General features: G+C 39.5%; 1 protein-coding gene across 1 annotated transcript; it reads right to left on the bottom strand.

Annotated features, from left to right (window-relative positions):
- Positions 1-3,319: 3,319 nt before the first annotated feature.
- LOC108673862 (exosome complex component RRP41) lies at positions 3,320-9,264 on the bottom strand. Its single transcript, XM_018161744.2, has 5 exons — positions 9,133-9,264; positions 6,252-6,415; positions 5,704-5,907; positions 3,883-4,026; positions 3,320-3,569 (listed from the first exon to the last, which is right to left on the bottom strand). The coding sequence occupies exons 2-5, from the start codon at positions 6,411-6,413 to the stop codon at positions 3,330-3,332; spliced, it is 750 nt and encodes a 249-aa protein (XP_018017233.1). The 5' UTR covers positions 6,414-6,415; positions 9,133-9,264; the 3' UTR covers positions 3,320-3,329.
- Positions 9,265-13,066: the final 3,802 nt, after the last annotated feature.

Genomic DNA, 13,066 nt, shown 5'->3' with positions numbered 1-13,066 from the left:
CATCGAATAACTATCGATAATTCTGCAGTACTTTTCGAACGAATTTGAAATCATGAAAATTTGAACCTGTTATGCCTTCTAGTCCCAATCCCCCCAAAGACGTCGATTAACACTGCCCCCAAAGCACGCTGTATTATGCCCATCCAGACCCCCGCACCATACACGGTGGATTTGAATATCTGCAAAGGATTCAGTAGTTAAATGTCTAACGAAGGTAAATATTAACAGAGTCCAAGTGTGGACATTTCCTCACCTGTCACCACAGCCACAAACTGAACCCGTAAAAAAAACATTTTAATATCAATTAAAAACTTGCGTTTCTGTGAAGGCATCAGGTTTACGGGCGTCCGTGGCGGTACGTCTTTGTGACGATATTGACGTACGGAGAACAAAATCTGAATTGATCAGTTAGGACGAGAAACGCCTTCATTTTCGCTGAATGAGTTGAGACACTTGAGATAGCGAGTCATTTTTTGATAACATTTTCAATAACATTTCATACTGAAACGTTGCTTCGAAAATGCTTGAAAGCTTCCCATTAGGAATTTAAAAGCAAAGAAAATACCACAAAAATTCACCATATCTTTATAAGAGAGTTCTCTCTTTATAAGAGTTCTCTTATAAAGATATGGTGAATTTTTGTGGTATTTTCTTTGCTTTTAAATTCCTGGTTAACTTGCGATTCAAGCAAACAAGTGATTTTAATAGCTTCCCATTAGTGTTGAAGAACACGTTCATACACGAGACTTACTCATAAATGCACATAAATAAACGTTAATCGACAAAGAATGAACTTGAACAGAGTGCCTGTTCGTTTTGGCACAGTCTATTCATTATATACTTGACAAAGTGAACTTATATCGGGTAGGCTTCGTGATAAAGCTAAAAGTTTGCCTTCTTCTAGCTCTGTCGTTCAAAATACTGCAAGTCATAATAATGTTTGTAAATAACCGTCTAGACTTAGTGGTATTGACCTGCTTCAGAAATTGTTCCTTTATTTTGTTGATATGTTTATAGTGTTATTGTTGAATTTGTGATCTAGAGTTTCATGAGCCCTATAGCATGTAAATAAGATAAGCAAACTATATTTACTAGCGCTTGCCGAGACCTTAGCCTTGACCTGAAAATATGCAGGTCTCGAGTGCCCCTCACTCACTGTACTCATACCCACTGTACTCATATTTGTCGTACTCATACCCACTGTACTCATACCCAATGTACTGTTGGGTAAACCTGAGCCTTCTGCTGTCAACTTCCATTCTTTTATTAACGATGCCTGCATGCAGATTCCGTTGAAGTTGATACTTATATTAATAATGACATTGCAGTTTATAATATTAATAGTTGCGTTGAAGTTCATTCTTGTATTAATGGTTGCACTGAAGTTCATGCTCATATTAATGGTTACATTGAAGTACTGGACATGTAGACTCGAAGAAACGCTTATCGTTAGAAGCTTGCGGGAGGGAACACGAAAAACAGACTCGTTTGCCACATGACGCCAGTAGATGGCTTTTACAATGATACAGTAACTTTCAGCCAATCGATGCACTCTTGCAATGATACAGTAACTTTCAGCCAGTCAATACACATGCCCAATTCGTTCGGTTTGCACATGCCCAAGTCAGACGAAACTTGCAGGCGTTCAGAATTTGTTAACTTAATTGGATTGGATTAATTAACATTGGAATTATTCCAATGTTAATTTGTTAACATTGGAATAATTTAATTAATAACTTACTAATTGCATAATAAACCTGATGATCGCTGTGTTATAAATTGAAGGAAAAGACACGTGTTATTGATCAACGGTTGACTTTTGAAGATTTTTATCATAAATAAATGGAAAACTAAATAACGTAAGATCAATATGAATTATAGTGTTACCTATCAATGTGCTCAAAATTGCCACAGAATATATTGAATCTCTAGCAGGCAAATGCTATACGTATTTACTTTGTGTATGTGGTTTAGTTTGTATTTTGAACTAATTTCTCAGAAAATAAGCACTTGAACTGAAGCGTCACTCTGGCGCAGACTCTGCACACGAGATTTGCTACGCAGATCTCGCCTTCTTACTGAAGAGTCTCCTTGTTCTTAAAATAGTTCCTTGTTTATTTAAGAACCTCTTTGTCTATTTTATATCCTCTTGATTAAAGAAGACGCTCCCTGTTGAGTACAGAGCCTCCTTGTTCTATCGCTTTTCCTGTTGACGTTTGCACCAAGTTGCTCCGAACGCTTGTTGCCGAATGAAAACATATCCGATCCCATGCCTGACCTTGGTCGCGTGGAACTTAATATCAACAGATGAGTAAATTGTTGTTAAGTTAGCATCAAATTTTTCCCAAGCTTGTGTTTGATCCTATTGATTTGCTTCACTATTCATTTCTTTGAAATTCTATTTCCACTATCAGCCTGATATTGTAAGCGGCCTCGGAGTGATTGCTTTGCTCGGCTTTAAACAGCTTACGTCACATGTTCAGTGCAATCAATAACAAAATAGATTTTAAAAATGTTATTTGCTGTGAATTATACGAGAACTTTTTAGTAATGACTTGAAAGTTAGTCTAATCTTGAATTGTAAACAAAGAGATGCCGATTAAATTAATGCAATATTTTCTTTAGGACCAATAGACATTTCACCCGTTGATTTTATAAACCATGTCGAGATGAAATAAAAGTGTTTCATTTTCGTCTCCCACTAATAAAGAAACGGAAAATGTAATATTTACAACATTTTCTTTCAACATTTTACAGCTCGCATCTATCAACTTCATTGGCGCCAGGTTTCCGCTGGTGGCTATTAGAAATTTTTGAATGGCAGTGCGGACTTGCATTCAATTTATTTTTTATGAATAATTTCAATTATAATTCGGGTAACTCAACTCTCTAAGGCATTTACGATAATTAGATTGTTCAATTGGTATCCGTAATGATGATTTCGAGTAGTAAAAAATAGACCAATCTAACCTACTTGAAATGCAAACGATGAACCTGCCTCCAATGGAGCGGATGTTACATGCTACAATAGTGCTTAATAAATGAGCTGGAGATAATAAAAAGACTACCAAACGAGAACTGAATAAGAAAAATATTTGATTAATTCAAAAATTAGGAATGGGAGCCTGAGTTCCAAAATTTAGAATGAACATAGATGTCACTCAAATTAACAACACTGGGAAAACTTGTTTTCCGGGTTTTAGCCTCAAAATGGGATGAAACAATTTCATACAAACAAAAATTCGAAGTAATTATAACTCAAAGCAGAAATTCCCCACTATATTTAAAGCGAGGCAAAAGAGGAAACGGAAACAACATCACAGCTTTGATCATCTATGGCTCATGATGGCGTGGTGCTGCTTGAGGAAGTTTTGCACCTCAGCATGCATGCCCTGGTACAGTTGCTGGCACCCAAACAGTGCCATATCGAGCACGGCATCAAACTGGCTCTGGTGCAGCGGGTGACACGTGTGCAGTGCCACGATGCGCTGCTTGTTGGGCAACATCGCTACTGTCACCTCGCACCCTCCAGAGCTCTCCGACTGGCAAGCGTCCACCAGGGCACACGTCTGCGGCATCGCGATATGGTTACATTGACACGACATCGTCACATTAACACGACATCGTCACATTGACACGACATCGTCACATTGACACGACATCGTTACATTGACACGATAGTGTTACATTGACATAACATCGTTACATTGACACGACATCGTCACATTGACACGATAGTGTTACATTGTCATCAATACTTTGAAGCTTCACGACATCAATACTTTGAAGCTTCACGACATCAATACTTTGAAGCATCACGACATCAAAACTTTAAAATAACTCTCAATTATACTAGCATTAAATGGCAGCTGTCAGAAGCACCTGCGTGGACGTGTGTGCAGCTGTAGGGACGGCAGAAGCCGTACACGCAGTCACGTAATCATTAACTTCGATGCCTGCATGCAGCAGCGCCAGGCACGCAGCGTTGATGCAGCACGCAGTCACGCCACCATCTGCCTGTATCACCTGCAACACGTCACTGCGTCATCAGCATTCGTTAATTATTTTCATGAATGCTGATGAATCAACCTAATAGAAACCACTCTTCGTCACCAGCATTCATAAGCCCAACAGAATCCGTCCTTCGTCACCAGCATTCATCAACTTAACAGAGGTATATAGTGGTCTTCCCTGATTATAATGAAATCCAAGATTATCTTAGATTTTAACCAAATCAACGTTCTTGGATCAAAATTAATTCTTCGTACTTGTATTATATTCAATACCATGCTCTTAGATTCTTATCAATTCAAGATTCTTTGATAATAAGTAATTCTACCAAATGATTCGTCACTAGCTGCGTGATTTGTTAAAGCTCACGTCTCAGTCCACTGCGCTGCATTATACTAATAAACCGGCATTAGTAATGAGTCGGCATTGGGTTCGTTCATAGCTTATTGACAACTAGAGTAAATAGTTATTCAGAGGCAAACCCGTCAGAATCACACAAATTAAAACTTGATACAAAGTTTTCAAGTGCCAATAAGCATTCACGAAATACGAGCAAAAAATGAGTAACAGTTAATCAATTAATGATCATTTCACTCACTCATCGAAACTAATTGAGGACTTTTACTCATAACGAAATCATAGCAAAAACAATCACTTTATCAGCAAATATGATAGTTTTATTCGTTATACGATAGATATATTCTTTAATATAAGTTGCTTTGGTGTCCAACAAAACCAATATTAAAAGTTTCCGTCAGAATTATTTTCCACCTAAGAAGAAATACCTACTCGAGCGTCGAGGAGCCCATCAAACTTTTTAGCTTATTACTTAATGAAGTTTGAGCAGCTGCTAACACAAGCAAATGAAGCAAATTTAAAAATCATTGATTTGCTACGGTCCTGAGGGCGTACTATCACAAATAGTTACTAGATCGTAAACCCGTCAGGCAATTACTAATTCAAGCTAAACCTACTAATCTTTGGCGAGAAATCGGCCGCTATGCATAGTTTGACCACTAAGTGTACTGAGGCAGCTACGTGTACTGAGGCAGTTACGTGTACTAAGGCAGCTACGTGTACTAAGGCAGCTACGTGTACTGAGGCAGCTAAGTGTACTGAGGCAGCTACGTGTACTAAGGCAGTTACGTGCACTAAGGCAGCTACATGTACTGAGGCAGTTACGTGTACTAAGGCAGCTACGTGTACTAAGGCAGCTAAGTGTACTGAGGCAGCTAAGTGTACTGAGGCAGCTACGTGTACTGAGGCAGCTAAGTGTACTGAGGCAGCTACGTGTACTAAGGCAGTTACGTGCACTAACGCAGCTACATGTACTGAGGCAGTTACGTGCACTAACGCAGCTACATGTACTGAGGCAGTTACGTGTACTAAGGCAGCTACGTACGTGTACTAAGGCAGCTAAGTGTACTGAGGAAGCTACGTGTACTGAGGCAGCTACGTGTACTAAGGCAGCTACGTGCACTAAGGCAGCTACGTGTACCGAGGCAGCTACGTGCACTAAGGCAGCTACGTGTACTAAGGCAGCTACGTGCACTGAGGCAGCTACGTGTACTAAGGCAGATACGTGTACTAAGCCTGCTACGTGTACTAAGCCTGCTACGTGTGCTAAGCCCGCTACAAAGGTCAATACTTGTACTTAAGCAAGTGTTGATATTAGGGGCCCTGTTAACTGACTTGAACAAAAACGTCGATCTGAGAACCAGCGTATTTAGAACCCCTGACGGCGGCCTGGAGTGCGCCGGCGACCAGGTTACTCGTGGCACGCGTCCTCTGGTCTCTGGGTTTCCTGAGGCGCTCAGCTGAGCACGCAGCAACGCGCGATACTGCGCACGTGACCACACACTCGCCCAGACCCGTGGTGGACTTCACTGAACGCGCCTGTTTGCCAATAGAATTGTTTTTCATATATTATAACGTAACACAATTAAATAAACCTTAGCATTTACAAACGGATAAGCTTTACACATGAACACAATTTCAATACATTTTCACAACACCACACGATGCATTCATGAAACAGAACTGAACTTTTAATCCTTTTTAGTTAGACTTCATGAAGCAAGATTGGTCCTATGAAATTAATGAGATCACAGAAATAACGAGCTCACCTAGACAGAAAATTAATTAATGAGTTGGCCATACTAGCACAAACACTGATCAAAATAATTTCGTCAAGAAATGATCCAGAATATTTATTGGAAGAAATATTTTAACATGAATACCTCCTTTGGGCCATAGACTGATGCCAAAACTTGAGTGTTGCCCATCTGCATGAAGGCACTGCCATTAGGTCGGTCATAGAGACCCAGCTTACATTTCATGGCGCGCAGGCATGTTGTTGTGCGGCCATCTTGTCGTAAGCCCTCATTAGACAGAAGCTCCATTACTGTAGATGAAATTAACCTTAAAATTACAAAATGATTTACATCTACATAATAATTTAATAGGTGCATTATTACTAAATTTGTAATTTAGCAGCACAATCTTCAATTATTGTAATAATCAGTTAAAAATTAATTAGAAGGGAATCTAATGGCTTCAAAAAGGGCATAAAATCTCTTGGAATTGATCAAAAAAGCTAGTGTCATCACTGTCATGATTAGAAAGTCATCTATTGCCCAAGTAGGTATGCCAATATGCAAAAACAGCACCTAGGGCAATACCACTACAAAATATCAAAATGATGAACCATTGATAGCAGGCATAGAATTTATCTATTTGATGAGCAGCGACTGGATTTTTCGAGCCATAGTTTCAAGGATTTGCCAGCTGTGATTCTATTTTTTCGAGTCATGAATTCCATATCTATAGGTCCCAAGAGGAATACCTACTAGAATTTGAAACAAGAACCAATAGCAGGGGCCACAACTATAAACTGAAAAAAGTGCATTCCAACTCATCCACACTACAACATTTTGTCTTGCTTTGAATCCCCGACACGTGGAAAACCCAAATACATTATTGACGCACCAGGTATATATGCGTTCAAGAACAGACTGACTAGATAAGGCTATGGGAGAATATATGTTCAGCCTTGAAATGCCTAGCACCATTTCAAACCTGGTGGAATTCTAGCAGCTTTTCAAACTATCATCAGTCTTGAAATGATCTGGTCAAGGAACATGCCTTTGGATCTTTTGCAAACATCACCATGTTATGTTATGCTATCACTGCAAAGAGCCATTTATGAGCAATGAACTTATTTATGGTCCTGTGCATGTGTTACCTCAAATTTTTAATTTTACCCTGAAAACAGTCAAAAGGCAACAATAACATTTGTCTTTACTTTAGTGGCCACTAAACATGTGATAATGCAGTCTGACCACTCTGACGTGACCACAACTATGAGATCTTCAACAAAACCTTTTGGGTTGACTCATTATCATTACGTTTTGCAGGATATTTTTGCAGGGGCATTGAAGTACTGTTTATTGCGGAAGTTGAAAGTTTTACAAAATGACATGTTGGCACCAGGATGTACTGTGTAGAAAATGGGTGAATATTGAAAGATTATTGGCAATGCATCAGCAGCAAAATTTACATCTTCAGAAGATTTTACCACCACATTTGGATTGAAATTATTGCATTTTAGAAATAAATTTGAAATTATTGCAAATCTGGAAGACCGCAGACGCAGCACACACAGTAAGGTTTCTAGTACGTCAGATGGATCAGGATGCAGTGAAGCTTGTCAGGAAATCAGTTCAATTTTCAGTTGCAATGATGCAGTGCGTGGATAGTAAGGCCCTGTAAGGGATATACTATTAAAGTTGTTAGCAGCATTTTCTTATTAAAAATTACCTACATAAAATACATATATTGGCAATGCTTTCTGCACCCTCTGTACCCTGGTGTTGGCAAAGTGCAAACCGCAATTTTTTTATCAAACATAAATACATAACATTAGAGCAGCAAGATTTCTTTCATGCCTACTGAAATTATATGATATCAAAGCCACAATTTTTTTAAAAAAGTATGACTTTTCCTGACTTGATTGATGATAGACAAATTAGGCCTACCTGGCTTAGCTGGCTACCTCTCATCTAAATCTAAAAAAATTAAGATAATAGAGACTTGAGCCATTGTGACATGATTTGATAAGATTCAAATAAAATAAGTATATAAATAAATATTACTAGTGCTTTTAGCATTAATTAGGCCATTAGACGTGTTAGCTTTTGCCAATTCTTAACATTACACCACTATGCAGAGGGTGGATGCAGCGTCGGCAATATATGGATTTTTAAGCCCAAAGCGTTGCCGGACATTTTAAAGATGCGTCGCCGGGTAATTTTTAATGAAAAGCCATTTACGCTGAGTAATGACGAACTATTTACAAGCCACGAACTTATTACAAGGTTGCATGCACGTTGATTTCCGGACAAGCTTTGCTGCATCGTAATCCATCCAACGTACCGGAAACCTTACTTTTTTTCTAAATAGTTGGCTGAAGACTGAGAAATATGTTAAATGCAAGAATTTAAATCTAAATGTGTCGGCAAGATCTTCTGAAGGCAAAAATTTTGCCGATAATGCGTCGCCGTATGTCTTTAAATCTTCGTTCACTCTCTGCACAGTGGACATTACAAAACATTAACAGCTTGTTGCAGAGTCAAACACATTTAAGTCACATAACTTAGTCTTACTGATCCAATTTTACTGTACTTAACTGCCCCAGAGCATTGTGGGATTTGTGGCAAAGGCAAACCAGAGCTTTTTTGGAATCAGTTCATTTTTAATTTCCTCAATAACTCAAGATTTATACCAATTTCTTATGTATGATAATGCAGGTAGCCAGGTATCAAGGATACTCTACTGGTCTACATATAGAACTCAAAAATGAACTTGAAAGAGAGTCTAAAAAACTTTCTGCTTTGCCACTTTGCCACAAGGGCCCAGAGTGCCCCTCCTTGCCAATTCTAACCAGAACTATTGCACAGGCCACAGAGCTGGGAAAGCCAAAAGCCTAGGATTTAAAATTTGAACCCGCACCTCAATATTGAGCCACCAAAATTGATGACTTTTAGAATTTGGAGAAGCATTATTTTATTCAAAATGGTACATCTGATAAAAAATACATTACTGAAATAAGTTACTACTTACTTTGAGTCTTAAGAAACAACTTCTTGTATTTCTTTAGAATCAACAGATCCTTAAATTGGGACAACCGATAGTAACTCGAGCGGTCTACCAAAGTGGGTACCACACCACGCTGCTTTGTTTACAAATGTCAAAACGGATGTTACAACACTGTACGCGACTCCAATGAAACGGAATAAAAAAAACGAAATTTCGAAATAATTTTTATCGTAAATTTTATTGAAATTCTCGATTTAATCTAGAACGCGTTCTTTCATCGAAATTTCTTCATGCCATTTGACCTATTTTGTTTGAAAATGTGATTTAATTTAAATGGAATGTTTCAATCATATTTCATCCTTATATAATAGATACTTATAATGCAAAAAAAATCATTTAGGATAAATAATTCTCTACATTGATATCAATTTTCTGAAAAAAAAACAGTTAGGCCTCCTAAGAGTCCATTATGCTCCCGGAAAAATTACGAGTTCAGCAATTAGGTCTCGGACAAATTTACGGCCGGACTCGCAGCCGGTCTCACAGCCAATATCCAAATTCGGCGACCAAAGAATATCTCTTACACTAATGAATGTAGCTCAATGAAACTTGGTACACGTATTCATCAAGACCTAACGGTGATGGTTAGCTCATGAAATTTTTTTTCAATTCACCTTCATTCCTGTGTTAAAGGACAATTCGGGCCAAAATTTGCAGCGACCAAAAAATTTCTTCTAATCTATTGAACAGATTTGAATGAAAAATGAATATACAGACCTAATCTCCCAACGGTGATGTTTTAGCTCGTGACAATTTTTTCGATTTTGCCTTTGTTTGTGAGTTATACGACGCACTTGCAGAATTGTAGCAGTGAGTTGCGAGTTCGAGACCGCAAAATGCTGTGAATGTTCTGCGATGTTATGAATCGGCGACAGGCCTACGGCCTAATAACGCTGAAACCGCTATTATTATATTATATTATTATTATTCCTGTGTTAAAGGACAATTCGGACCGAAATTTGCAGCGACCAAAAAATTTCTTCTAATCTACTGAACAGATTTGAATGAAAAATTGAATATACAGACCTAATCTCCCAACGGTGATATTTTAGCTCGTGACCATTTTTTCGATTTTGCCTTTGTTTGTGAGTTATACGGGTATACGTATACGGCTTTTTGTCACTGCGAATTTAAAAATATGCCTCACAATTTCTGATCGTTTCTTCGTATAACTGGCCGTATCCGTATAGAGACACCGCTGTGGTCACCATCCCTCATATGCTCCTACAAACACCGCCTGGACAGCACTTACTCGTACCTACATATACGTAGGTGCCTGTACACGATGGATAGTACTAGCCGCTAGTTCATCCGCCGCTTGAACTGTCCACGCTACTAGCCTCGTGTAGCCGCTTCAGAGGCTTGTGCCCAAGACGCGGCCGAGAGGGACAACGATGTGTTGTTTTCTTCGCTGGAGATGGAGAAGCGGCTTGTAGCGCTGATTCAGCCGTGGTGAGCGTATCTGTGCCGCTCTTGTGAAGTGTCTTAGGTCAAGTGAATCATGGCTTGTTTGAACGATAACGGTTCTAAGAAATACCCTACAAAATGGAGTCCAGACGATATTCAATTGTTCTTTGAGATATTCCAAAAATATGAATTAATGTAGAATGCATGCCATGCTGGTTACTTCAACAAAATGAAGAGAGAAACGAGTTTTTTTTTAAACTGAAAGAAGACATTATTAGTCAGGGTTTAGTTGTTATCGACGTTGCATATTTAAGGGCTAGAATAAAGACTTTAAAAACAACGTACAGACTAGAGTTGTTGAAGGTGATCCCACGGCACTATCCATCTTCACAGGCCTCACTCGACGACTTCTAACGACGCGCTGGCGGTCGCGAACGAGAAGATATCGGCACTTTAGACTGTCCTCGTGTGTACAGGCTTACTTGCCGGATAGTCAACAAGCGGCCGACATTTGCCTGATCTACTTGCCGCCTGCACTATTCCCGCGTACAAGCACCTTATGCCCCGATTGTCATAGGTACTCGAGTGTGTCCTCACGGTGTATCCCCACACCGTCAAGCATCCTCTGCTGGAGTGTTTGGTAGCACCCAGGCTCTGGGTCGGCATAACATCAATCGCACAGCTTTGGCCCGAGCCGGCTTGGGTGGCGGCTTCCCTGCGCTGCGTGGGTTTCCTGACGTGACAGGTACCCGTGGAAAACCAACAACTACCTTGGTACTCAGAACTTCAACAACTCAGCCACCCTCCCATAATACGAGTATAAAAAATGTTAGCCACAACATAAAAGAGCCGGAAATGTGTGACCATAATTTTCATCTGATGGAAATACAAGTTCATTCACTCAGTCGTCAAGACGTAGCGTGAGGCTACAATTTTGTCGTGCTGCAAAAAACGTATTAAAAACCGCAGCCTTTTGGCCTATCGTAAATAAATTAGCATTTATATTTAATGCCCATCATACTCAGGAAAAACCCGTAATGAGATTAAGATGAGGTTCATTATTTTTTCTACCGTTATTTCGATATAGAATTTAGTTATAGCCATAAACAGCTTCGTTAATTCTCATATAGAAGCTGAGACGCGCTTCTTTACTTTGATTATCGTGGTCTCGTAGCGACCTCGTTTTTGGTGTGACACTTCAACGACCGCTGACGGATGGTTGCTGGCAGGACAGCAAACTCTCATGAATGGGCAATAAGCAGAAGCTAAAATGTATCGCTGGATACAAGATTTTCCAGCCACGTTGTAATTTCAAAATTTTAAGGGCAGCCATTCTTCGCGAGTTGAACTCCCATTACATTAACCTTAGAAAATAATAATCGAAAAAATTTAAGTAATCATGCAAAACCGTTAGATAATATGGAACAGAATGTAGTTTTCTCACCTGTCTTAGAGCGACAGTGGCATGAGAGCACGAGACACTTGCGTGCCGGCAGCTGTGCGACGGGAGGCGGGAGGATAGGGGTGCACTAGCGTCCTCTGCCTCTCATAGGCGCAGCTGTACCACTCTCTCTTCTAAGGTTCTAAATAACTAAGGTTACTACAGTAATGGAGCGAAAATACTTGGCCACAAATAAATTAATCTGTTTTATTTTTTTTATCATTCACAAACTTCAAGTATTAAGAAAACAAACATAGTTTTATGCTTATATCCGAGCGTGCTTATTACTACTATAAACTCAGTAAGAATAATAGAATATCCTATTTTCATCTATTTGGGTGATCTCTTCTTTTGCAGATCAAAATAATACCCATGTCCTAATATTCAAGAAGATTAAACCCAGATATGAAATGCTGTATTTCGTTAGATGTTGATGGAGTGGTTGGAGAAAATGTCAACATTGGTTGACGTGGCTGCATATCTGTGACTTGTCGGGGTGCAGTGAGGTTGTGTCTGAGTGAGCTGACACTTGCAACCGAGCGTTGCATGTGGGCGGTTGTTTTGTTGGCGGCGTCGTCGTATAATCGTGTTTTTGTTGAAGGTGCTTCCGAAATTCAAACTAGCAGAGGCAGGTCTGTCGCCGATTCTTATTTAAATACCAACAGTTCACATATATCAGAAATTCTATGCAGGGTTGAGACTGTGGACATGATGCGGACTGCGGTGATCATTGAATATAGCGACTATGCCGCTATGTAGGGAAGTTTAGCAGTAGTTCGGGCCTCGGCCCGATGCCCTCCGCTAGTGGAACTCTAATTATTTGTTGGCTATTTAAATTTAAAAAACCTACCAATGTATATATTGAACTTTTGACTCTCTTCCTAGTCCTCATGTGTCAGCTGGATAAGATCCACGTACAAAATATTATTTTATATTTAAGGTGGGTCGCCTGCCGAAGACCACCACTGCCCTAGATGTAATGGACCATCATGATTCCTGCCTTCCGGAACTTAGCCTTCAACACTTCAAGCCGTCCGTATCTAGGCCGTG

The sequence above is a fragment of the Hyalella azteca genome, unplaced genomic scaffold (genome assembly GCF_000764305.2).
Source record: "Hyalella azteca isolate HAZT.00-mixed unplaced genomic scaffold, Hazt_2.0.2 contig14379, whole genome shotgun sequence".
NCBI lineage: Eukaryota > Metazoa > Arthropoda > Malacostraca > Amphipoda > Hyalellidae > Hyalella > Hyalella azteca.
The sequence above is the reverse complement of the archived record's forward strand: the minus strand, read 5'-3'. Positions and strand labels throughout refer to the sequence as shown.

Coding starts and splice junctions, on each gene's coding strand:
- LOC108673862 (XM_018161744.2), bottom strand. CDS start 6,413: ATGGAGCTTCTGTCTAATGAGGGCTTACGACAAGATGGCCGCACAACA. Junction 5,908..6,251: donor CAGTCTATGGCCCAAAGGAG/GTATTCATGTTA, acceptor ATTGGCAAACAG/GCGCGTTCAGTGAAGTCCAC. Junction 3,570..3,882: donor CTGCACACACGTCCACGCAG/GTGCTTCTGACA, acceptor GCGATGCCGCAG/ACGTGTGCCCTGGTGGACGC.